At 44.9% G+C, this 27,444-nt stretch overlaps 1 protein-coding gene across 1 annotated transcript; it reads left to right on the top strand.

The window, feature by feature from the left end:
- Positions 1 to 13,133: 13,133 nt before the first annotated feature.
- LOC133020204 (NACHT, LRR and PYD domains-containing protein 12-like) lies at positions 13,134 to 21,124 on the top strand. The gene is made up of 3 exons (XM_061086681.1): positions 13,134 to 13,480; positions 13,861 to 14,034; positions 20,724 to 21,124. Exons 1-3 carry the CDS (start codon positions 13,284 to 13,286, stop codon positions 20,746 to 20,748), a joined length of 396 nt encoding a protein of 131 aa, XP_060942664.1. The 5' UTR covers positions 13,134 to 13,283; the 3' UTR covers positions 20,749 to 21,124.
- The last annotated feature ends 6,320 nt before the right edge of the window (positions 21,125 to 27,444 follow it).

The raw sequence follows: 27,444 nt of genomic DNA, 5'->3' as shown, positions 1-27,444 counted from the left end.
ATGATGAGGTCTCCTGCGTTTTAGAGGAGAGCTGCATCTTACCCTGCAGTTTTCAACCTGGTAAAGACCCAGTCATTTACTGGATGCAGGTGGAACCAGGAAACACTCGTGTCCACTCCTACTACGGAGACAGAGACCAGTTTTATCACCAGAGTGAGCGCTTCACAAACCGGACATCGATGTTCCAAGAGCAGATCTCCAGAGGAAACGCCTCGATGAGGCTGACGGGGCTGCAGCTTCAGGACCAGGGCAGATACGAGTGCTACACCAGCACAAATACTGGAGCCGGCAAGTCGTCATTTATCAACCTGAGAGCAGATGGTAAAGAAACTCACAGTGAAAACAGAACACAAATACTAGAAATTACATTTGTCTCTTATTGCTGTTACCTTGTTTAACATGTGCACCGTTGGGTTGAGTTGAAGCTGATACTTAAGCATTGGACTTCTCGTTGCTTGCCGGCACCATTTCCTCTTTGAAAAATGGTTAGTCACTAAAGTGCAATGAATCCTGGGGGGGTTGGACGGGGACGGATCCACTCGTTGGAGCTCGGTCTTCAAATGCAGCCCCTGAATTGAGACACAGCTGATGCCAGCAGCACCACATAATGGCTCATATGTGACGTGTTAAATAATAAGCACAATATGTCAAATTAATCAAGAGCTCCACAGTGCACGAGGCAAAGATGATCAATGAGTTATAAAAGAGAAATGTTGTCTTGCAGCTCCAGTGCGTCACGTGTACATTGAGCAGGTGGAGGACAGCTTCACCTGCCGCTCAGAGGGGATCTACCCCGAGCCGCAGCTCACCTGGTCCACCAGGCCTCCGTCCACCTTGACCCTTCAGAACCAAACCTCAGTGAAGGAGACGGAGCAGCAGCTCTATGAGATCAGCAGCACACTGACAATGTCAGACAGAGACGCTGTTCTGATCTGCAGCATCAGCACTCGCAGTGGCAGGAGGAGCGCGGTGTGGTATCAACCCAGTATGTTGAATCTGCTCTATGGATCTGAACCTTTGCTTGTTTCACCGTACTGCTGCATATTTATATCTGCTCCTACAAATAACTTACATTTTATATCAATGCTGATTCTCAATCTTTACTTCGTTTGTTTCTTTGTCTGCTGAACAGATTTCCACTAAACTAGTTGTGATGATGGAACGTGGGCCACAGGTCACTCAGTAGAACTCAGACCTCCACAAGGCCCAACAGTCTCCTTATGAAACCACATTGAAATTCACCAGGCCCAAGATCTGCACCAAATTTCACACACTCATAAATATCAGTCCTCTAAATTTGTCAGATTGTTTCTTCATCTTCATCAGTTATTTGCAGGGAAATCAATGAAAAATGTTGAAAAATGACCTCTCTCACAATGGTTATGTGAAAAAAACACAAATCCTGGATCCACACAAACATTTGATGAGTTCTTCTCTGAGCCTGACCCATAACACACCATCCTGCCAAGTTTCATGGAAATCTGTTCAGTAGTTGTTGTGTAATGTTGCTTAAAGCCCAACAAACAAATGGAACATTGAACCATTCGTTTTCTTTCTTTAACATTGGACCTTTCTGGACTTTTTCCCTGAGAGGACTGATGTGTGTGAAATGTGGTGCAGCTTGAATTGACTGTTGGTCCTTGGAAAAGATATCAGCTCCACTGAGTGACCTTCTAGTTCAATTCATCATTCCAAGGCCACACCCTCCTCCACATGAATCATTCTGATGATAGAAAATGTTCAGAAAGTCTCATCAGAGCCTGAAACCACATTCTGACAACGATGATATTATTTGATCCCTTTTCTTTTCAGCTCTCGTCCGTGTGTCACCGTTTAAAACAACAGCAACAATCCACTGCACTGCTCCAAACACCAAACCCCCGACACACTGGGTGTGGAAATTCAACCACAGGCAGATCATTGTGAACCAGACCGGGGTCGACGGCCTCCACAGCGTCTCAGAGCAGTGGAGGCAGCAGGTGGAGGATGTGTCAGCGTCAGGCAGCCTCACGCTGCACCACTTACCTTCAGACCACCAGGGAACGTTCACCTGTGAACTCAGTAGTGAAGAGGAGACGCATTTCATCAACAGCTACGTGACGATAGACAAAGGTAAGATCCCATGAGACGAGAACTGATTGATGAAATCCTCATAGCGACTGTCAGACCTGAGGCTGGTGCAGTGAGCCCTGGGTTCCTCCTGGTGGAGCAGATCCCCCAGGGCTCCGTCCTCCAGCTCATCAGGAGCATCACGTACACTTGTTGTCCGGAGAACATACAGGAACGAGGAGGCCACACATCCACACACACACCCACACACCCACACACCCACACACCCACACACACACACACACACACACACACACACACACACACACACACACACACACACACACACACACACACACACACACACACACACACACACACACACACACACACTAAAGACACATCACATGTTTTCAGGTTCAGTTGCAGCAATTGTGGTCGGAGTCCTCGTTGTGTGTGTAGCATTAGGAGCTGGAGCAGGATTCTTCTTCTTTAAAAGACTAAAGGTAAATATTAATACTGACAATAGTTCTGCTGTTCATTTATTATGTGAAGTTTCTTCTAATTATTATTTCTTCTGAACAAACCCAAACGGATCATCCACAATCAGATGCTTCAGAGGATACATTTAAAGTAAGTTTACTGTATATTCTGTACTGAGAATTACAATATTCTGCCTTGAAGAATAACCCTGTTGTCATGGAGATGCTGTAAACTATACTTTATTCTTGTCACGTTGCTCTAACAGCTTCATCTCAGCTGCATCAGCAGACACATCCTAAAGCATCAGTTTCTGAGAGTTCGTTTAAAAACCATATCGATATTAGAGTGAAAGAAAATCTGATACCGATATAACGGCCAACAAATTTATGAAAAAGATTTGACAATGATTCCTAAAATGCCGTTATCAAACCCTTACGGCAAAGAATGTATGTAACGTAATGTAACTAAGACTAGACATTTTACAGTTTAACCATGAAGTGTATTATGATTTTTTGTGGTTCCTCTATGTCAGAAACGATATGCTAGGGTGCGCCCAATGGGATTACGACCGGAATACACGTCATAGTCACACACGGAGTCTCGCTACATGGCCTTGGACCACCTTCGCCATCATCACCACCGGAGCTCACCGGTGACCCCCCACCGGTGAGATGATGGTGATGATGGCGAGCTAACGCTAGCTCCGGGGGCTCCGGAGCTTGCGAGCTGACGCACTCCACCGTGCAGAGCGCGTCTCCCCTCTAGCGTTGGAAAGCGTTGCGAGCTAACTGCGCCAGCTCCAGCTCCCACTGCGGGCCTGCGCTTGGGAGCTGGGGCTCTCGCAGCCAGGCTTAGGCCCACCTGAATCTGGTTCAAAACGATATGATTGCAAGATTGTATCTTCATCTCCAGTAGCCATATTTCTACAGAGGTAATGGATAGCTAAAAATCGGGGCGCTTGTATCTCGTGAAGGAGGGGTGAGGGGGAGAGCGGGGAGGGGGGGGGGGGTGGCACTCAAAACAGGTAAATCTGAGGAGGGCTGTTTTAGACGGGGTAAAAAGGGTGCTGTTTTAAATGATCCTTGTGGTGTTTTGACCAAAATAGACATTTCATTAAGACCCCAAGGAACCATATCAACTGCGGTAAAATGGGCATACGATGGGTCTTTTAAGCCTACTCTTAAACGAACAGACGGTGTCTGCTTCCCGAACTGAAAGTGAGAGATTATTCCACAGGAGAGGGAAACGTAACATTTTTTGTATTACAAGTTTCTTTGAATTTATGTATGTATTTGTAATACATATGAATAGTGTTTGCCTATGCAAATTAGTGTGGAGCTCATGTGCTTGTCAAATTCATTTCAAAAGAAACTTGTAATACAAAAATGTTACGTTTCATGGTTACTTTCATTGTGTAAAGTTTTATTTTGATTGGAGTAAAGGAAAAAAATAGTCTTTTTGGGGTGTATTGTTGCCGGGCCTTATTGGCACACATTGATGAGAATTAAACATATTTCCTCAACTAGGATTTCTTAGGACTTTTAGTATGTTGTTCTGGACACCTCATAGAAATGATCTATGCTGAAAAAAATTCTTTTACAATTAGTCGGTCGGAAAACGCTACTTTGCCTGGACTATTAGGAGTGAGATCCACATTAGAGCCCACACTCAAGACAGCTTGGGTCAGGCCAGGGGATGTGACATCCAATCTGTAGTAACTCGCAAATGTGAAGGGAGAAGACCAGCTAACTGCAGCGCAGATGTCTTGGATAGAGACTCCCTTGAACAGGGCCCAGGAGGTCACGAGACCTCTAGTAGAATGTGCCCATAAACCAGTCGGAACCTGAAGGCCCGAGCTGGAGTAGGCCAATGCAATGGCATCCACTATCCAGTGAGAAAGTCTTTGTTTGGTGATAGGTTTGCCCCAGTGGGGCTTAGTCCAGGACACAAACAACTGATCCCCTTTCCTAAAGTTCCTTGTCCTTTCCACATAAGTGTGTAAGGCACGGACAGGGCACAGCATGTGTAACCGCTGCTGTTCCGCAGAACCATAGGGAGGTGGCTGAAAAGCTGCCAGTTCCACTGGGGAGCATGGTTTAACAACCTTAGGAACAAAAGCAGGATTCGGCCTCAGTGTCACCCCAAGGTTCCCCGGGGTGAACCGCATACATGCTGGATGTACAGATAAAGCGTGAATATCACGCACTCGTTTAGCTGTAGCCAAAGCCAATGCCAGTGCCGAAGCACACCAATCCTCAAACAATCTCCACTTACAGTCATAGAGAGACCTAGTGGATGATGCTCTGGCATTCTGAATCGTGTTAACAACACTCTGTGATAACCCAGTCAGGCTCAGATGAAACCACTCACGGGCCAGGCCCACAGGGTGAGGCGCTCCGGATGAGGGTGAAATATCTGCCCGCGCGCCTGGGAGAGCAGGTCCCTGCGCAGCGGGAGAGGCCACGGGTGACCGTGGAGGAGCTGCCTCACTTCCACCAGCCAGTGCATGGACGGCCAGTGAGGAGCGATCAAAATTAGTGACAAACGATTCTCCCGCACCCTGAGCAGTGTCGGGGGAATCAAAGTCCGAGGTGGAAACCCGTAAAGCAGGACGCGCGGCCACTCGTGAGCGAACGCATCCAGAGAGAAGAACAGTCGGCACTGTGTGTTCGCCCTCGACGCAAATAGATCCACTGTTGCGCAGCCGAAATGTGACCAAATCTGAGCTACTACAGACGGGTGAAGTTTCCACTCCGCGTAGAGAGGATTTCCCCTGGACAAGAGGGCCGCACCCACATTCTGAATTCCGGGAACGTGGGTCGCTCTCACTGAGAGGAGATGCACCTCGCCCCATAATATCAGTCTGCGTGCAAGAGTGTGTAACTGTAGAGAACGTAGACCCCCCTGGCGATTGATATACGCCACCCTGGTGATATTGTCCGTCCTCACCAACACATGATGTCCCCGGTCGAACGACAGAAAATGTTTCATCGTCAGAAACACTGCCATCAACTCCAGATAATTTATATGGGCATGTTTGAGATCTGCGCTCCACATCCCATTCGCGGATCTGCCCTCGAACACACCGCCCCAGCCTGACAGGCTGGCGTCTGTTGTCACCTCTTTTCTGGCAGATATTGCGCTCATGCGCACACCCGCTGTCAACAGAGACGGCTGTTGCCATGGTCGCAGCGCACTGACACAGGACGCGCAAACCGTGACACTGCGGCGTCTGTGGCGCACAGGATCCAGTCTGAGAGAAGCCACCCAACGCCGGAAATCTCTCATGTACAGCCTGCCCAGCCTCACCACCAATATGGTTGAGGCCATCAGTCCCAGTAACCGGAGACACAGTCCGTACGTGACCCGACGTGTTACGGCAAAATGAGAGAGAGTGGACCTGAAAGTGTTCACTCTCTCGGCTGATAGGCGAGTCGTGTAGGTCAGTGAATTTAACGTGAGACCCAGAAAGGCAATGTCCTGCCTAGGTATTAACACGCTCTTTTCCCTGTTCACCACAAACCTCAGATCGGCTAGGTGTGCCAGCACAATGCCTTTGTGCACCGCCGCCTCTTGCTCTGAGCGCGCCAGAAGCAGCCAGTCGTCCAGATAAGTGGCCACGCGTATGCCCCGCTCCCTGAGGGGGGCTATAGCGGCGTCGACACATTTCACAAACACCCTCTGGCTCAGTGACATGCCGAATGGGAGTACACTGTGTCCTGAAAAGCGAACCTCAGATATCTCCTGTGCGCAGGATAAATGGGAATGTGAAAATATGCGTCTTTCGCATCGATTGATGTGAACCAGTCCCCCGGCCGGATCAAACGTATCAGCGTTGAATGTGTCAGCATGCGAAACTTGTATCTCCTGAGATACGAGTTCAAAATGCGAAGGTCCAGGATGGGACGTAAGCAACTTCCCCCTTTCTTTGGGACCAGGAAATACCTTGAATAAAAACCTTCCAGTCTCTGCTGGTGTGGCACTATTCGTATGGCACTTTTGTTTAATAGAGCTGATATTTCCTCCCGTAACACCCGGGCCGACTCTCCCTGCGCACGGGAAGCGATGAGGCCGCGGAAACGGGGGGGTATTGTGGTGAATTGAAGCCTGTAGCCTTTGGCCAGTGTTTTCAATATCCACTCTGACGCTGTGCATGCTTTCCAACTCTCTAACCTCAAAGTTAGGGGGGAGTGAAGCTCTGTCTGACACAGACGATCTCTGGGGGCCCGCACCAGCTGCACACCTCCGAGTATCACTGCGCATGCGCGGTCTGATAGGCTCGGGATAAGCAGAACGGGACGTTTCACCACAGGTGGGACGCTGCTTCCCCCTTGTGGTGTTAAGGGGGACAACAGTGTGCTCTACACCTCTGTTTGTCGTTTTTGAGTCTTTTTGTTTTTGTAACCCTGCGCCCTCGGCTGTGAGCCTGGATGCGTCAGTGGAAAACTTTTTATTGACACAAACTGTGTGTGAGTGCTTGTGAGACATTGGTGTGGTGTTGAACAATCCCACATCTGAAACATGTCTCTTTGCCTCTTGAATGGGACGCACGAACTGAGCTCTGGGCCCACGCGTCGCCGAGAGGGATGGGTGGCACTGGGTAATTTCTCCCCTAACACACGGGATAGCTGGGCTGCCAGGGAACGGCTGGCAGCCCCGCTCGCGGTGGTGTTGACCACTAAGTCGCCTTCTTCTTCGTCGCCTGGCCTGCTGACTGGGTGACGGGCCCGGTTGAGCAGCCTGGGTTGACGGGGAGTAGAAGGGCTTCCTCGGCCAAGCAGGCTTGGTGTCCGGGGGGCCGTTGGTGTTCGCACCCGGTTGAGCCCTGGGGTGCTTCAGGATGCGGAAAGCAGGGGGAGCGCTCCTAGAGGCCACCTGAGCGAAAGTCTGCCGGGGGGCCGGGTGCGCGGCGGCAGGTGCTTTCCTCGGAAGGCAGAGCTGCAGAGCCTCGTCCTCCTTTTTCTTCACCTCGCAGCGCTTTTGCATTGAGGCGAGAGCGGAGCCGAAGACACCCTCGGGGACAATAGGCATGTCCAGGATGTCCTCCTTTTCTCTATCGGACAGATTGGTCAGATTGAGCCATCTCGTCCTCTCCTGTAACACCAACATCGATATGCACTTCCCCGCCGCCTGTACAGCACATCGCTGGACGCGCAGGCAGATATCCGCAATTGTGGTGATCTCATCCCACGTGGAACATTCACGCACGTCGGCTATGTCGTCAAAAAGCTCTGCTTGGTAAGCTGACAACATGGAGGTGACGTTGAGAGCCCTCACTGTCAAAGCCGCTGCTTTATAAGCTCGCTCAGTCATGGCCGACTGGAGGTGATCGGCTTTCATGGGGAGTGTGGGGGCCCTGGACGAGGCAGCTGACAGCCGTGGATGGAGGTGAGCTGCCACCAGGGGCTCCATGGGAGGCATGCGGGCCATGGCATGTTTATCCATCCCTTCAACATCCAGGGAAGACGCACCTTGAATGGTGGTTTTGCTGGAGTAAGGGTTTTGCTTCCATGAGGCGGTAACTTCCTCCAGGAGTTCCAGGAACACCGGGAGAAGTTGTCTCGCAGCCCTTTATGCTTGGGGTAATTTTTTCCCCTCGTAACGGGACCTTGGGGCCTCCGCCACTACAGCGGGCCATGGAATCTTCAATCTCTGCGGCGCGTTTACACACATCGTGCATATCGCCGCTAGGCTGGGGCGTAATTACCCCAGCCGAGCCCTTTGCAGGGCTTGGAGAGCTGAGAGCCTGTGCCGGTGGAACGAAGCAGGATTCAAAATCCGCGTCGTCACCATTCGACACCAGACAATCTTCGCAGTCGGACTCATCCTCCTCCTCATAATCCAACATGAGACGTGGCTCCGTTAGCGGGTCCAGCAAATCCAGCATGGAGCCCCAGCCGGTTCGGGAGTGTCCTCCTCGGCCACACCGGGTTGGGGTTCCTCGGTAGTGGCCATGGAAAGGATCGGGTCCCCCTCAGAGAGGCTAGCTTGGCGTGCTAGTCGTCGGCGGAGGCTCTTCGCTGTGAAGCGGGAGCAGTCGGTGCACAAGCCCAGGTTGCTGATAGCCGCGTGGGCATGTTCCAGCCCGAGACACGGCAGCAGCTAGGTAGCATCGACGTCGATTAGAAAATGCTTGTTTGTGAAGCGAAAAGAGGTGTTTGAATGACGTGTGACGCCGCGTCCACCGTATTTAAAGGGGACATAGTATGAAAATTCCACTTTTGTAGTGCTTCTACACGTTAATTTGGGTATCTGGCATGTCTACCGTCCACAAAACTCTTGTTGTGGTTCCTCTCTGTCAGAAACGCTACGCTAGAGTGTGTCCTATGGGATTATGGGCTTTTTCGACGTCACACTTGCCATAGCCCCCCCCCGGAGGTGGAGATCTGGCGGAGGCGGAGACCAGGGTGAAGTACGAGCCAGAGCACCCTCCTCAACTCGAGGGGGGGGGGCTGGGGCTTAGCTGGGGAGCTAGCCGAGGGGGGACGCTAACCAGCCAGGGAGCTGGGTGAGAGGCGGAGGAAACAGAGCCTGCGGTCGGGGTGAGTTACCTGCCACAGCCCCCTCTCAGCTCGGGCTCGCTGGGTGATGTCTGCGGGCTGCTGGCTCCATGTCAGCGGCTCGCTTCTGGTGGACGTGTTGCTGTTTATTTCAGGTACGAGGTCGGAGCTGCTTCACTGTGTTGAAGTTGTGGCTGTTTGACTGTGTGTCACTGCTGTGCTTCTGCTACCGCCGCGAGCCGGGCTGCCACGAGCCCGGCCGCGGAGCCCGGTCTGTCTGTCTGTCTGTCTGTCTGTCTGTATGTGTGTCTGTGTGTCTGTCTGTCTGTCTGTGTGTCTGTCTGTGTGTATGTGTGTGTGTGTGTGTGTGTGTGTGTGTGTGTGTGTGTGTGTGTGTGTGTGTGTCTGTCTGTCTGTGTGCGCTCAGAATATAAGCCCTGTATGAATAAATATACAAATACAATTATATACTGTATACACACATCTAATGCATGTATTTAAATAAATGGATACTGAAATATATGTGTAGGACAGTGACTTAAAATGATTTTAAGAACCTTAAATATGCTAAGGGGAAATTAAAGACGTGAAAGTGGATGTGTCTGTGTGTGAGTGACAGGGGGGGCGGGACGGTGAGAGAGGGGGGGGGCGGGGCACTCAAAACAGGTCAATCTGAGGAGGGCTGTTTTAGACAGGGTAAAAAGGGTGCTGTTTTAAATGATCCTTGTGGTATTTTGACCAAAAAATGTTACAGACATTTCATTAGGACCCCAAGGAACCATATCAACTTGTGGTTAAATGGGCATAATATGTCTCCTTTAAGGTGCAGCACCTTGACGCGGACGTCACGACTGCCAGCCTATCAGGGCTGGCGAATTGTTATAAGTGCTTCTGTGAATACGCACGAGGGGCGTATCCCATAGTGAGACATCTCACTCATGCTACTCAGAGAACATATTCAGATAATGAAAAATGTAGGTTATTAAATTATGGTCTTATAGTATTGGAACTGCGCGGAAGTACTGTTAAATGTTCAATTCCGACACCGTATGATAATACAAGGTCAAGTGTGTGGTTACAACAATGAGTAGGTTGGTGTACACACTGACTGAAACCAATTGAGTCTAGTATCGAAATAAATGCTACGCTAAGGCTATCTTTATTATTGTCAACATGAATATTAAAGTCACCAACAATAATAATTTTATCGGTCTTTAGGACTAGGTTTGATAAAAACTCAGTTACAAATTACAACTGCATTCTCTTTGTGTTTATATATATGCTTGTGCATTCAGCCAATATAAATGACAAAATATATAAATGTGTGTGTGTGTGTGTGTGAGTGTGTGTGTGTGTGTGTGTGTGTGTGTGTGTGTGTGTGTGTGTGTGTGTGTGTGTGTGTGTGTGTGTGTGTGTGTGTGTGTGTGTGTGTGTGTGTGTGTGTGTGTGTGTGTGTGTGTGTGTGTGTGTGTGTGTGTGTGTGTGTGTGTGCGCGTGCGTGCGTGCGTGCGTGCGCGTTTGGATGAGAAATACTGACGAAGAAGGAAGTATCGTTCATTCTTCTCTCTTGTCAAACTAGAATTCCCAACATATGAGGTCACTGTAACCTTTGACCTTTGACCACTGAAATCTAATCAGTTTATCTTTGGTCTAAATGTGAAGAAATCCCCTAAAGACAGACTTGAGACTTCAACAGGCCATGAACATGGTGTGTGACCTTGACCTTTGACCACCTTATTTAATGAGTTCCTCTGTTAGACTGAATGAACGCTTGAACCAAATCTGAAAGGATTCTCTTGAGGAGTTTTAACATGTTCATGAGGCAAAGAGAGGATTTACCAGGGTGGGGGTCACATGATCACGTTTTGTATGAATGTTGTGTTTTCTGATTTTATTCTAACAGATATTTTCTTTAATTACAGACTCGGTGGTTATGAACTCTGTGAGACTCACTGCGAAGTTATGGCCTCAGCTCTTAAGTCAGACCACTCACTTCTGGCAAAACTGGATCTGAGTTGTAACAAGCTGCAGGATTCAGGAGTGAAGCTGCTGTGTTCTGGACTGGAAAGTCCAAACTGTCGACTGGAGAATCTGAAGTCCTTAAATCCTTCTTCACTTTTCAGACTTTCTTTCTTATTGGGTCATTATTTATTTAAATTGTCTCAGTTCTGCTCTGCTCACTGTCTACTTTAAACAGTGTTTATTTACACAAACCTGCTCAGTGACCAAACACACACAGAAGAAGCTGATGAATGAAACAATGGTCCAACATGTCTGATCTAATATTTATCTTCAGGTCACAGACTGGACTGAGGTCAGCAGCATGTTGAGAGTCTGTGTTGACATGATGACGATCCACAGCAACAGGACACATTCAAATATTAATATTTTTTTATCCAGGTTGGAGAACTGCAGTCTGTCAGAGATCAGCTGTTCTTCTCTGGCTTTAGCTCTGAGGTCAAACTCCTCTCATCTGAGAGAACTGGATCTGACTCTAAACACCCTGCAGGACTCAGGAGTGGAGGAGCTGTGTGGTTTTCTACAGAGTCCAACTTGTCGACTGGAGACTCTGAGGTCAGACATCATGTTTTAATGTTAAAGGTTCAGTCTAAATATGTTTAAATTTAAATATAAAGTATTTAATTCTAAAGTCTGTAAATATATAGTACTTCAATATATAGTATATACTATATAATATATATTATTAATTTATAAAGTATGTCAATAAACAATATGTTAATATAAAGTATTTAAATATAAGTTATATAAATATAAATGGCTCATTCTAAAGTAAAGAAAACAACAGTTGGTATAATTCGGATGAAACTAGTGAAAACATCTCTAGGATTATTTTCTATTCAGTTTCTAACAATGGATCCTTTCACCTGAATCTTCCACACAGGAGCTTTAAGGTCAAAGGTCAGAACATGTGTTCCTAACAGTGAACACTGATACTGAGCTGAGAGATGTTTGTAGAATGAGCGCTGAGGACCGAGTCAGGCTCAATGTGACTGAAGTTTTACTGACAGAGAAACAATCCAATGCTGGACAATGTGTACATAAAATGTTTCTGTGGAAGCGAACCAGGACATGTCCCGGTGGTCCTGTGGACTGACCACATGACAGCGTGCTGCGTTGGTGTTCTGGGACTGGGCTCAGGGTCCAGAGTCCAAGTTGATTATGTTTGATTCCTTTTATTTTTAGGACAAAGTTCTTTAGCTCTCTTTCTTCCACTTTGGGTTTGTTTCCAACATGAAACCCTTCCTCTGGTTTTAGGACTTACACGGAGTCGTCCATGCCTTTATCTTTTCACCACTAGATCTCTGTCCCGCCCTGTACACACGTGTTCCTCAGGCTCCCTGCACCACTTTCAACTGGTCAAACTGCTGCTCAGATCATCGCCACTTCAAGAAAACATGATCATAGAACTGCTCGCCCTTTGCACACATCAACTGGGGAACATGTTCTGACAAGTGAGTCGGACATTTTCTGGAGCTGAAGCAGCAGCAGGAGATTGTTCTGGTCCGACTCGTTCACAGCAATAGGAACATGTGGGAACATTCAGACGAGGGGCGGAGCCAAAACAAATATCACCATGACAACCATGGTTAGGTTAAGTTATGTTGAGTGACATGTTCACTGTGAAGGAGTTAGTGACGTCTCCATGTGTCGTACGTGTTAACGTAGTCCACTTGTTCACGTGTACGACTCCTGAACATGTCCAGCAAGATATTTAGAAACATCTAGTGGTGAAGTTACATATTTCAAACAACTGAACCCAGAGGACACGAGGACTTTCAAGCTGTTTTCAGTCATGAACTCTGTAAAATAGTGTCTGGACATTTTCTGGAGTTTGACTTTCACATATTTCGAACGGGTGGTGCAGCAGGAGGCCGGACATGATATATAAATCCTGCTGAGGAAAGATCAGTGTTGTTGTTTACAGCTCATCCACACCGGCGTCGGCCCTCATCACCAAAAGCTCTGGAATCTCCTTGCGTTTCCAAGTTAACGTCTTAGTCTTCTACGTGTATGGCTCCTCTTCTTCATCCTGAGATATTTGAGTTTTTCCAGTTTCACGTCCGTCACGTGTTAGAAACCTCATCAACACGTCCTCTCGCTCTCTGTGAATCCTCTGGACATTCACCTGCTCTATTCTTACATGGACTCACTCAGAAACTTCATTAGGAGGCTGCAGGAAAAGTTCCAGAAAATGTCCACAACAACTTGACTTGTCTTTTATTTTCAAACATGAACTTTAATTCTTTATCCAGGTTGTTGAGCTGCAGTCTGTCAGAGATCAGCTGTTCTTCTCTGGCTTCAGCTCTGAGGTCAAACCCCTCTCACCTGAGAGAACTGGATCTGAGCTTCAACAACCTGCAGGACTCAGGAGTGAAGGAGCTGTGTGGTTTTCTACAGAGTCCAACCTGTCAACTGGAGACTCTGAGGTCAGTTCACTGATTGACTTTTGTAGATCTCATATCTGCAAAACAGCATTCATACCCAATTTATCTTATTGAATTCTAATTAAACATAATTCCTTTTCATACATAACATGAATCCATTCATTAATTAAGCTGTGACATTTTAAAATATTCAGCTACTTGTTAGAACACTGAATGTAGTTCTGGATTTCCCTAAACTGATCTGCATGACAGAGACCGGGTCCAAATAATCTATTTGTACTGAATCAGGACTCGTTTTTAGTCCAACATGTCTGATTTCCTATTTATCTTCCATGTTATGAGTCTGTGCTGACATGAATATGTGTGTTATTTTCACACATGAACTCAGTTTAATTTACAGTTAAGTTTTATTCTTTATCCAGGTTAAGGAGCTGCAGACTGTCAGAGATCAGCTGTTCTTCTCTGGCTTCACCTCTGACGTCAAACCCCTCTCATCTAAGAGAACTGGATCTGAGACTAAACAACCTGAAGGACTCAGGAGTGAAGGAGCTGCTTGATCTACAGCAGAGTCCAACCTGTCGCCTGGAGACTCTGAGGTCAGTAGATAGTGGAGTCAGTCCACGCTGCTTTCATCAGTATTTTACTAAACACAGTCAGTATCACAGATCTAGGATCTGTTCTACCAAGCAGGATTTGTGGTTATCAGGTTAACTTCAGGTTTAGTTTTTTCAGTCCTACGAAGCTCATCCACTTCTTAATGAGGTAAATCACCATGGTAACTCATGATGAACGGCTAAACTGCTCCGGGTTAAGTTGGAGATCAACCCGTATAAAAGCTCCGCCCACTGACCACAGTGACTCTACACTGTTGTGTGGTGCACACTCTCCTTAAAGGGACGGATAAGGGAAGTTTATCAACGTCTGGTTGGTTCAGTTGATCTCTAACTCACCGAGAACATCTCAAATCCCTCCAGACTCATCCTGTCACCAAAACACCAGATGCATTCAGTCAGCTTCCTGAAGACAGTGTGTGTCTTCAGAGACAGTGTGTGTCCTCAGAGGCAGTGAGTCAGTGTGTGTCCTCAAAAACAATGTGTCCTCAGTGTCAGTGAGATAGTGTGTGTTCTCAGAGTCAGTGAGTGTCCTCAGAGACAGTGAGACAGTGTGTGTCCTCAGAGTCAGTGTTTGTCCTCAGAAACAGTGTGTCCTCAGAGTCAGTGAGTGTCCTCAGGGAGACAGTGTGTGTCCTCACAGTCAGTGTTTGTCCTCAGAAACAGTGTGTCATCAGCAACATTGTATGTCCTCAGAGACAGGGAGACAGTGTGTGTCCTCAGAGACATTGTATGTCCTCAGAGACAGTGTGTGTCCTCAGATACAGGGAGACAGTGTGTGTCCTCAAAGAAAGTGAGACAGTTTGTGTCCTCAGAGACAGTGTGTGTCCACAGAGAAAGTGAGACAGTATGTGCCCTCAGAGACAGTGTGTGTCTTCAGAGACAGTGTTTGTCTTCAGAGACAGTGAGACAATATGTGTCCTCAGAGACCGTGTGTGTCCTCAGTCAGTGAGACAGTGTTTGTCCTCAGAGACAATGTGTTTCCTCAGAGAAAGTGAGACAGTGTGTGTCCTCAGAGACAGTGAGACAGTGTGTGACCTCAGAGACAGTGAGACAGTGTGTGTCTTCTTCTCTTCCACTCGTCTTGTTATTAAACAACAGATTCAGATCTCGTGGCCTTGAGTTATTTATCTCGTTCACACACGTTATTATGTCATGGTCACGTAATATATTTTTACCTGATGCCACCAGGGGGCGCTGCAACTTACACATTGACCCGATCCCAGATGTTTTACCAGCTGTTCTTCCATCATTTAGAAGCTTTGACTGAGTTTATTTTGTTTTGGATAATGAGCGTATTGCAAAAACAGGAAAAAAAAAAGTTCAAAACAGGATTTTCATATCGAAAAAACAGGAAAAAAAAAGTTCGAAAAACTTTTCCTGTTTTTCCGAGATAAAAATCCTGTTTTTCGCTCCAATTTTTTTCTATGCTTTTATTTTGAAAGTGACGTATAGCGTCCATAGACGTAGCGTCAAATAAACCTGAAAACATCAGTTGAAAGTCTCGACCATCTTTCGGGGGATATGCTACAGATAGGTAGAGGATAGTTTTTATTTTTGGCGCATTAGTGGCTTTATTATAGAAGATTGATGTGTAGTTCCTGTTATAAGCAGGTTGGTGGTTGGGACTCTTGTTTTGAAAGGGGTTCTAACGGAAAGGGGTTCTATCGATAGAGAAAAGTGTGAAGGAAAATAAACGAGTGTGATGTCCCGATTCAATAACCATCTCTCGTGTCCTCTTTCGGCTGAGGCCTCCTGACAGTATAATAGAACAAGCCGCTCGGCTACATTAGTTGCAGGGTCGACTGATGCAGCAGCCACCATACTCCATGCGTGTGAGAGCTTCAGGCAGGATTAAGGGAACGCCTTTTCCTGAGAAAACAGGATTTTTATCTCGTAAAAACAGAAAATAAAAAAGTTCGAAAAACAGGATTTTTATCTCGTATAATAGTTCCTGTTATAAGCAGGTTGGTGGTTGGGACTCTTGTTTTGAAAGGGGTTCTAACGGAAAGGGGTTCTATCGATAGAGAAAAGTGTGAAGGAAAATAAACGAGTGTGATGTCCCGATTCAATAACCATCTCTCGTGTCCTCTTTCGGCTGAGGCCTCCTGACAGTATAATAGAACAAGCCGCTCGGCTACATTAGTTGCAGGGTCGACTGATGCAGCAGCCACCATACTCCATGCGTGTGAGAGCTTCAGGCAGGATTAAGGGAACGCCTTTTCCTGAGAAAACAGGATTTTTATCTCGTAAATCCAGAAAATAAAAAAGTTCGAAAAACAGGGAAAAAAAATAATAATTCGAAAAAACCGGAATAATCCTGTTTTTCGAACTTTTAAAAAAAAAATTTATCCAAGGCTTTTTTATTATTTTAAGTGAATGCAATACGCTTCCATAGTTTTCCTCTGATTTTTATTATACAACAGTTTTATTCTGGTTGTGAAATATGAGGCTCTGCCGTCAGTCAAACTGTCCATGTCTGTGATTGGCAGTGTTGGGAAGGATACTATCAAAACGTATTCCGTTACAGAATACAGAATACATGCCCAAAAATGTAATCTGTAACGTATTCCATTACATTAACTAATCTGAGTAACGTATTCTGAATACTTGGAATACTTCCGGTTTGTATTGCATTTTTTAAGTGTATGATTGCGGCGTTGTTATAGTCAGTGGCGCAGCAGCAGTTTAAACTCTCTCTCCGCCGATGCGGCGGGCCAGCTGGATGTCCGGCTCCCATCCACTCCCACCTCTGTGCCGGCCCCACCGGAGGCTGAAGCCCCCCCCTGCGCCAAGGCTGCCTCGCGCCGTGCAGCGATCGTTTCGGCGTCGGGTCTATTTTTTGCGCTTGACGCGAGCATATCGCTCCAGGAAACACACTGAAAAATGATTTTAAACGATATTGATGACATATTTTATATGATATAAATGATAAAGCATGCATCCCATAGTTTGTATTCCCCTTCTGTTGTCCTGGAGTTTTAAATTTACCAATTTGACCGATCACATTATTAAATGCCCCCCTCCATACAGACACACAAGCAGTCATAAAGATAAAAAGAGAGGGGGGGGGGCGGAGAATACGTAATTTACCATCGAAACCCGACATTGAACGGAGCAAACAGCGGAGAAGTTCTTGAAGATGGATGACATTAAATTGGGACGCTGTTGCAGTTAATGTTGGAGCAACAAGTGACCATATGCTTTTATACTTCTGGGTCAACGGGTGATATTATTTTAGCGTCGCTTCAGCGTCCGGTGTGAACCCGGCGTGCCTCGCTGGCCTCCTGCAGAGCCATGACAGCGGAGCTCTGGGAGCGCAGGTCGGTCTTCTCTCACCAGGCGCTGGAAGGGCAGCTTGCGGATCAGCAGCTCCGTAGATTTCTGGTAGCGACGGAACTCTCTCAGAGCCTCGGTCCCGGGCCTGTAACGGTCCCGAGCCGGTCGCGGTGAGGCTTCTTCACGCCGCCGGGGTCCGGGCGCTCTTACGGCAGCCCTGGTCTCCAGCTGCTTCCTGGGGGCTTTGCCTCCGGTGGATTTACGAGACAGTGATTAAACTCGTGAAACAGAGAAGTACCGTCATGTAATCCACTGATTTCAACAATGTAACTGTATTCTGAATACCATCTATTTAATTTGTAACTGTAACGGAATACAGTTACTCATAATTTGTATTCTAAATACGTAACGCCGTTACATGTATTCCGTTACTCCCCAACACTGGTGATTGGTCATACACAGTAGACCCCGCCCCTTTTATGTGCACGCTCAGATCTCGATGAGGAAAACCTGAGTTAACTTATCGAGTTGATAACCAGCGTCATGTGACCACATGACGCTGGTTATCAGGTTCAGTTGAGCTGATTTCAGAAAGATCTCCCGAACATGTTGAAGTGTCTTTGTAGTTCAGGCCTCAGTGTTTCCTCAGTGAAGCTGTGAGAGGACAATGAGGACAGACGTCAGGATTGGACAGAGACACAGAGAGACAACAGTCAGCCAATCAGACGAGCCACAAGTTGCTTGGGATCATTTGATTGAGTTGACGTGAAGACGACAGTTGTTGTTTTCATGTGAACAGGAAGTGAAGCTGGACCACAGCTGACAGCCTCACACGAGATACAGAGATGGTGTCGTCTCCATCTGATCTGAGACAGTTTGTTCTCTTACTTCATCAGTGAAGAACTGATCAGGTGGATCTTTGTCACAGCTCTGAGATCAGTGGGACTGAAGCCTCTCATCATCACCATGGTAACCAGGAGCTCTTTATACAGAGCAGAACCTCTGCTGAGTTCCATCTGTCTCATCTGGTCCCAGTTTGTCAGAAGCAGATGTTCATCAACTCACAGTGAAACATGGCTTCACCTGTAACGGCAGTAAATCCACCTCTCAGGCAGGCACGTGCACAGACATTTTGGGGGGCCGGTGCTCAAACCAAAAAAAAAGGGCACCCATCGCCAAAATTATTTATGAAATTAAAAATAATAATAATAAATAAATAAATACTGATTCTCCCTCATTTGTTTTACTAGTTGATGGCCTGATCCAATATATAAGAGGGATGCTACCCTGAGCTGCTTGCTGCAGTTCCCTGTCCCCTTGCTTTTCTTGGCATTATGCTGCAAATTTTGTAAATGAGATAAATCAATTTTGTGCATAATAATCAAGAGTGATTACATAATCTCTATAAAGCTGACAACACAGTACACACATTTTTGTTTACTGTTTTCTGACAGAGTTGAAGTATAAGCAGCATTATAATATACCACAATATATACCTCACGCAGCTCAACTTAAGACCTACCTTTCATTTCAATAATTACGATAAATTCTCTGCCTGCTTGCCTGCCTGTCTGTCTGTCTGTCTGTCTGTCTGTCTGTCTGTCTGTCTGTCTGTCTGTCTGTCTGTCTGTCTGTCTGTCTGTCTGTCTGTATCTCTCTCCCTCTCTCTTCATTAAACATGAAAAACGTCAGTAAACAGCTGGAAAGGGTTTGAAAAAACGGATTTCGTGAGGTTTTTGTTAGTTTATTTTTTATGAAACGTCGGACCAGTTGCGACGTAATGTTTTCAGTGCTAATGTTGTGGTTAATTTATCCCCAAACACCGTCGGGGGATTGCACACACAGCGTCATTACCTGTTTGTCTGATGCTGCGGGTCAGAGGAGAAGTGGCTGCAGCCGCTTGGCCCTCAGCTGCATGAGGAGGGAGGGGCCAGCGGGTGCTGGTGAGCGCGCGGAGCATGTCGGGGCGAAATTCTCACAAGAACTCAGATAAATGCCCCGTCACATATCAAAACACATTGGGGGGTAATTGATGACAGAGAGAGTAATTTTTATTCCTAAATATTGATGAATGAGGAAAAAATTGGACTCCAGCAAAAGGGCACTTTTCTCATCCAGGGCAAAAGGGCTGGTGCTTGAGCACCACTAGGGGTCTATCTGTGCACGTGCCTGCTCTCAGGTGTCCACTCTGCACTTTGACATGCAGAGGACACACACTGAGCTCTTAGCGGGTTCATTCCAACACGTGAACATTGTTAAGGCGTGTTTTTTTATCCTATATAATGAGAGAAGCCGATCCAAGATTTTGGTTCAATCAAATGTTTTATTTAAAGATACAATGAAAAGTTATTCATAGCTATGGACAATTATCACAGCCTATGCTAATTAAGTTAGCAGTAGGAAGATGAAAATGGCCCCGAACAGAAGGGGTTTGGTATAGTTATAACAGTAGATTTGATGTGATTGGTTATGAATATTTGGAGGGGAGTCACCGCAAATCACTTTGGATCTCCCTTATTGGTCCAGCCGCAGTCCCACGCCTCTTGTCACCGAATCCAGGAAGTGACAGGGAGCAGCTCTCCGTCATGCACCTACGCTACTCTACCGGTTGCTAGGGCAACTCTATCTACCCTGACAGTCTGATGTTGTCTCGTAATTCAGCCTTGAGTAGAAAGTGTCTTGCTCTAGCCATCTTGGCTGCACCAACTTAACCATAACAAACTCTCTTCGACTCTCCTATCAGGACAGCTGTTAGACTGGCCATCCTTGTGACGTACAAACATTATTAGCAAATTCCAAATATTAAATATGATAAGCGAAAGGTTGAAAATAATGATTTGTATAAGGTAATGTTATTGACCCACTGCTCCTACCTCCCCTTCCGCCTTTATGAAAAGAGTCTGTGCCATTATGGTTTGAGAACCTATTATTGTGTGTGTCTGCTCCATCAAAACAATCTTGACTGTGAATGTGTAAACATTCGCATCCTCGAAACTAAACAATGTCATACTGACTTTGCCCCAGAAAGGACAGCTCCTTGAATTCTGTCTGATGTTGAATACAGCTAATGAAAATATGCTTTAATATCCAAGAAGTTAATTATGAGGACAACTAAAAGATACATTATTGGCACTAAACAGCAACGGTTATTAAATTAATTTGTATGTGCATTATATCTAGCTAAAACTACCTCTAGCTTTATTATTAAGAGTTCTTTCAGACACAACCTATAGTTAAAAGTTTGAAATTCCTAACAACATGAAGCAGAGAGGAAGCTGCTCCACCTCTGAACAGGACTGAAGTCCCTGCTGCTCTTTCTACTGGATGTGCTGCATCACTGACTCACAGCTGATGAAGTGAGTCTCTGTAACACTGATGTCTTCTTCTCTCAACAGATGGGATGGACCTATGTGGAGGTGAGTGTGAAGAGGACAGTGTGTGTGGACGGAGGCTGAGCTGTGTCCTGAGGATCCAAAGGCTGAAGCAGCAGCAGCTTCATTTTCAAGCCCATCTCAGTTCTTTGTGACTTCAAGATAAGAAGTGTTTGACAGAAAAAAAGAAGTTCAATGGATTCAATAAGATTAAGAGAAAAAGAAAATGTCCTGACGTTTAATAGTTTCACATCTTCTGCAGTTTGTGTTTATGACTGATGAAGAATAAGAACCATGAAAAGAAGGAAATGCTGTCTGAGACAGAGGACAAACAAATACCTCAGGATGAAGAAGAGGATTTGTATTTTATATCTGGTACTGTTTTGTATTTGTACATATGTTTATGTAACTTTACTTCATCGACTGTTATGGCACATTTAATGTTTTATTAAAATGTATTTCTATAAATCTGTGTGGTATCTTTCAGTATATGACACATTTAGGATTTTACTCATCAGGGGATGAAAAGCTTAAATACAGAACAGAGGATGACTGTTGATGACTTTGGTGACTTCTATCTTGTCCTCTAGCGCCACCTGGAGTTCCAAGCTTCCATTTATCCACTGAAATCTAAATTAATCTACAAATGTCTTCTCCTCTGGCTCCGTTGTGTGGTCACTGATTGTTCCAACACTTCGATCTTGTGATGTTCCTCTATGATGATTAACTTCACCCTCGGTGGAAACACTTGTTTCCTTCAGGAGACAGAACCACTCTTTTCTTTTATCTTCTTTCACTGGATCATTTCCTCATTTACTTCCAGCCCTCGTCATCTTACAGTGATCATTGATTCATCAACACACCAGCAGAAACTGCAATAGAATCATCAGTTAAGACTGGTATTAATCCTGTAGAGGCAGTAGAAGCTCCAGTAGAGCCTCTGATAGATGTCCCAGTAGAAACAGCAGCTCCAGATTCAGGACAGGCGAGCATCTTGTTCACAGTAGAACCTTCAGTAGAAACTGCAATAGAGACATCAGCAGACACAAGCATCGCTCCTCAGGAAACGTGAGAGAGAGTAGCACCAGTCGAAGGCTCAGCAGAATCTATGGTAGACATCACATTAATAGAAACTGCAGTAGAATCACCAGTAGAGGTCAGTCTTCCTCCAGTAGAAACCAGAGCTTCTGTTGCAGTATCAGTGGAGACGATAGCAACGGTTGAAAGAGAACAAGCCACGAGTGCGGATCTGGAAGTCGTCAGCGTCTCCTTCACCACAACAGTAGAACCTTCATTAGAAACGACAGGAGACCCTTCAGGAGACGCCACTCCTCCCCCGGTGGCAACACTAGAAACTACAATAGCAACAGTAGAGCTTTCATTAGAAAGTGCAGTAGAACCATCAGTAGAGTCCATGACCTCTGCTCTAGAGAGTGAAGCTGCTGATGTTGAACGTACAGTAGAAATTGAACATGCTGCTTCCATCCAGAATGCACAGGAACCTGCAGATTTAGCTTCGGAAATCAAAGTAGAATCTAGAGTAGAATCATCCTCAGGAAACGTCGCTGTCAAAGAGGAGAAGAGCGAATCTGAACAAATGACCTTAGAGTCTGTAACTCTACATTCAGTGAATACCTCGGTGGATTCTCTGAAAACCGACGAGCTCCTCCAAACAAAGTTTACTCTCGATGAGGAAGTAGAGAAACGACTCCAGGAGCTGTTGGTCGGTGCCAAACACGAAGCTGTGGCCAAAGCCGAGAACACGGGCGAAGATGAGGGTGAAGTTGTGTCTAAAGTTCTTTCTCAGTGGAGCTCTCTCTCTGCCGACCTTCAAGAGCAGGAGGGAGAAACCACCTCATTGATGACAGAGCTTGTCTGTCAAATTCCTGCAGCGCCTCCGGGAACTGATGAGGCGGTAAAAACGAGTTCAGCCTCTGATCAACCTGCGGGAGCCAATGTCACGTGTGTGCAGGTGGAGGAGGAAGAAGAAACCATGACACTTGAATCCATAACTTTATGGTGGAGGCTGAAGTGGACATTTTCGAAACTGAAGCTCTGCAAGAAACAAGTGATGCGTTGGATAAAGAAGCTGATGCTCTGGCAAAGGAGGAGAAGATGGAAGTGATGATGGCGACAATTTGTTTTATGGTGAACAGACGTTTTAAACTTTAATGTTTTCGTGTGTGTGGTTCAGAGTTGGATCCAGTCCAGAGACTTTTCCTGGAGAAGATCAGAGAATACAACAACCTGCGCAGGTAGACACACAAAAGAAGTTTCCTATCATATTGTTTTATTATATTAAAGGGCCTTGAGTAATTTGATCAGATCTGTCTAGGAAATGGAAAATGTAGGTTGTAGATGTCCTGCTTATTTAAAGGTTAAATGAGTAATTGTACCACATTGTTAATACCGTACATGAACAGCTATGAATCCTGTTGTCTCCTATCAGTTTGAGTGGAGGACCAGTTGAGGAGTCCGATTATGAGCGTCACCTGTCAGAGGAGACAGCAAAGCTCCAGAGACTTTATGGAGGAGGAGACCTGAGCAGCTTCCCTCAGTTCACCTTCACCGGTGAGAGACACATGGAGGAAGAGCGAGTCAGTCCCTGTAGTGCTTTGTGAAATATTGTTGTGTTTTTACCCTAAGGGCCACCGTAGTGTCAGATCCCAGAAGGAAATGTCCCTTTCCCTGCACAACACATACAGCATCAAACTAAAATAGGATAAATCAATGTTTTTATTGTGTTTTTTTCTTTCTAGAGCCCGAATTGGACCAGGACCCAAAATGATTCATGAATTTCTGCCTCCTGCTCTTTATCCTCCTCTGCCTCTGTTGAGGAACCGAGGAAATGGGAGTGGAGGAATTATTTGCTGTGGTGATCTGCTGGTTAAACAAAAGGGAAAAACAATGTTTGGTGCAGCAATGATGGAAAGTATTTTATTTTATTAAAGCAGAAGTTTCAAAAGACTAAGTCTGTTTTTTTAGAGGTTGAGGATGTGTCACATGAGGCGACTTGAATCGGACTTTGACTTTCTTTCCTACTTACAGCTGATGAAAGAGAGAACAATGGTGTTCTTACTGTCTGTTAGAGTTTTCATTAATATTTAAATGTAAATGTAGTTGATCATCAGACTTTCGTATGACGTCTAACTTCTGTTATAAGTTATAAGTATAAAGTAATGTATATGGTTATACTCAGTGTTGTGCCAGTTTACACTTAAAATGAACTAGTTGAAAGTTCTGTTAATGCAGAAAATTAACTAGGTGATTTTCATATGTAATATTTTAAAATTTTGAATTAAGTTCTCGGTTCCAGAACTGAACTAGTTCACTTTCATTTGTTTCATTTTATATTCATTTGTCAGGATCTGGCACTTTAGTGCATGTTTTAGTTTATTGAAAAAGTATTTTCTGTTTGGTAGATCTCTGTTGTTTGAGTTTTCATGTTTGCACTCTGTTTCTGTTTCCTGTTTTATTTTGTAGTCTGTTCCTTGTGTGTTGTTTCTGTCTTCACTTCCTGTCGGTGATTGTCTTCCTCTGCCCTCATGTGTTACACCTGTGTTCAATTGCCCCTGCCTCCCCTGTGTATTTAAACCTCTGTCTTCCCTTTGTCCTCTGTCGGATTGTCTGTTTTTCCTGCGGTGTTTCTGGTTGCTGTCCTGGTCTCCTGAACCTAGTGTAGCTTACTTGTGTTTTGTTCCTCCTGTTCTTGTCTTTCCAGTTTGCTACTCCTTTTGTTTTGTTTGTTACCTGTTTAGTGTTAGTGTTAAGGTTTTGTTTGTTAGTTAAAGAACTTCTTTTATTAAATTACCCTTTTATTTAACTATCTCTGCATCTGGGTCCATCTCCTTCATCCAAACCGTGACATCATTGGGATGATTCAGGAGACGAACTGACGATCATGTGTTTAATTATTAACCGATGGTACTAAATGTCGTGATGTTTATATGCTTCATCCCGAGGTGGAGTGTGCTGTATTAAATTGGGTGCAGCCAGAGAGTCAAAGTACAAAAACACACGATACAATGCGAGTCGGTGTGTTAGTGAATAAATGCAGCAGCTGCTCCAGGAAAGCTGAAGTGTGTTTGTCCTGATATCTGAAACTTGTCCCGGATGTGTTGAACTCAAGGTCAAGTTCCTCTTTCTTTGCACCGTGTTCACTCACTTCTCTCATCCACTGTGATCGTGTGAGGATCAGTCGCTGGAGAAGCTTTGGACTTGTTTACTGTTCGTTTGTCTTTATGACTTTAGCTTTGGTTATTAGGATTTCACCAGGTTTCAGGCCTGTTCTTCAGTAACAGACCCGGAGGAGGAGTGGAGACTCTGTGGTTCGGTGAGTAAACTCTTGTTTTCTTAACGCTTCGTCACTTTCAGTTTGCATCACACAATGTTCACAATGGAACTGCGAGTCTGTGAGTCTACAGTTTGAACTCTGCAGGGATCGTAGCTGCAGAGTCTGAACCTCAGCTGCTCTGACTCGGTGTTATGGGTCCAACCAGCTGTTAACTCGTCTCTTCTCTTCCATTGATCCACATTCAGTTCTCACAGAAAGAAAGAAAGATGTATGCGTTCAAGTCTATGGTTGTGTGGATCCTCATCATGTGGACTTTCACCACAGCAGGTACGTGAAGTCTCATCTTTCTATAAAGAGTTCTTGACAGTGTAGAGGTTGGAAAAATTCATACTTGCAACATTAATGAAAAACATTTGTTGAAGAAAAACATTTACGATGAAGATAATAAAAGTATAAAAACACAAACTATTGAAGGTTTCCTTACTATATAAAGATGTGTATGTAAGTAGCATGTGTGTGTGTGTGTGTCTACCTGAGTAAGTGAGCTTTCAAAATGACGGCCAGCCAATATCAAGATAACGGACCCCCTGGGTCAGAGAGATGTGTGGGGAGATGTGTGTGTGTATGTGTTGGTGCCAGGTTAGAGGAAGTAGCTTGTTGCATGCAGAGAAAGACTGAAGAGCATGACATTAACTTTAAAATAACTTTTAACCAAAATATCACAGCAACACAAATCAAACTTATAAACATCACCCGGAATCGAATAACAGTCTTTGCTTAGCATAGCATAATTATTAAGCCCAGCTTTTCTTCAGCTGGAAACAGGGCCTGAGTCAAGGTGGAGGGAATTATGAACAATTCCAAATACCAGTCAATTTTGGCACAAAACCTTCAGACTTCCGTTAGAAAGCTGAAGATGAAGAGGAATTTCACCTTTCAGCACGACAACGACCCAAAGCACACATCCAAATCAACAAAAGCATGGCTTCACCAGAAGAAGATTCAAGTTTGGGAATGGCCCAGCCAGACCACAGACCTGAATCCACTTGAGCATCTGTGGGGTGATCTGCAGAGGCCTGTGCAATCTGACAGATTTGGAACGCTTTTGCAAAGAAGAGTGGGCAAATATGGCCAAGTCACAAGATGTTCCATAATAATAGACTCCTACCCAAAAAGACTGAGCGCTGTAATAAAATAAAAGGTGCTTCAACAAGGTATTAGTTTAAGGGTGTGCATATTTATGCAACCAGGTTATTGTAGGTTTAAAATTTTTCCCCCTTAATGATTTGTTTGTTTTTCAATTTAATTGTTCACGTTATAGGTCACATTAAAGGTGGAAAAAGTTCGGACATGATTTGCCTTTGTTTAATTTTTTACATCACACAAACCTGGTAGAAACCGAAAACATTATATAAACATTCAATGAGAATTTTAACAGCACATTATCCTACAGTATTTTTTACCAGTTATAATTGAGATAAAAATGCAGGAATCTACACGAAAACACTGATATCTGCTTACAATAAGATTAAAATAGTTTATATCCTGCTTATAAATGGCGCCTTTTAAGTGTGTAAAGCATTATAATAATAATATATGCAGAACAAAAATTAAAATGAAGATGTCTAATGAGTTTACATTTTTATTCAAACCACAGAAATCAAATTAAAATACAAGTTCAATTATCCTGTTAAAAATATAATTTTAATTAAACTAATACATTAAGTGCAAAGACTATGTGAAGTGTGATAATATGTATTTTGCACAGTGAATATTAAGAGGGTCAGGGTATAAAAAACCTCAGTGGTTGAATACCTGCTCCTTTAATAGTCACCTCTTTTTAGATTCGCAGTCAGATCATTTCCGTCGCTGCAGTTTCCTCTCAATGGATTTTATTTTCTCAAAGAGTCACGAGACCTACGAGTCTGAAATAAAGTTAAATTTAATCGACCTCTGGCTCTTGAGAGCTGGTGATCATACATTTCATCGCCATTGCCAAAGACTTCACAGTAAAATAAGAACTGAACAATGTGGACTTGAACCAGGAGACATGTTGTTTATGTTCCACATCAAGTCAAAGCTTCCGTTGGTGACCCTTCACAATAAAGGTCCCAACACAGGTACACTGCATAGGATGAAAGGAAACAAAAATTCACTGACCAAACCTTAACAATAAGGCAACTAAATAAATAAGCTTACATTCACACTGGGTGATGATCAACCGGTTCTGCAGCTGAGCTGCGTTTATACCAGAGGTTTATACAGAGGGTTTCTTTTGAAAATTGGTGTGCGCGTGTGTTATTTTGTACACACACACACACACACACACACACACACACACACACACACACACACACACACACACACACACACACACACAGGATTCTAAAAAAATGAATCTTTCTTTACGTCTAAATTTCCAGATCCTAAATTATTCTCATCGCAAAGAAT

The sequence above is a fragment of the Limanda limanda genome, chromosome 15, assembly GCF_963576545.1.
Source record: "Limanda limanda chromosome 15, fLimLim1.1, whole genome shotgun sequence".
Lineage (NCBI taxonomy): Eukaryota > Metazoa > Chordata > Actinopteri > Pleuronectiformes > Pleuronectidae > Limanda > Limanda limanda.
Note: the sequence above shows the minus strand (reverse complement) of the source record. Positions and strands in the feature narration are given on the sequence as shown.

Bases quoted from the DNA above. Each gene is read 5' to 3' on its own strand.
- LOC133020204 (XM_061086681.1), top strand. From the start codon at position 13,284: ATGAACTTTAATTCTTTATCCAGGTTGTTGAGCTGCAGTCTGTCAGAG. The intron at 13,481-13,860 runs GTCAGTTCACTG...TTCTTTATCCAG, and splicing joins TGTCAACTGGAGACTCTGAG to GTTAAGGAGCTGCAGACTGT. The intron at 14,035-20,723 runs GTCAGTAGATAG...TTCTCTCAACAG, and splicing joins TGTCGCCTGGAGACTCTGAG to ATGGGATGGACCTATGTGGA.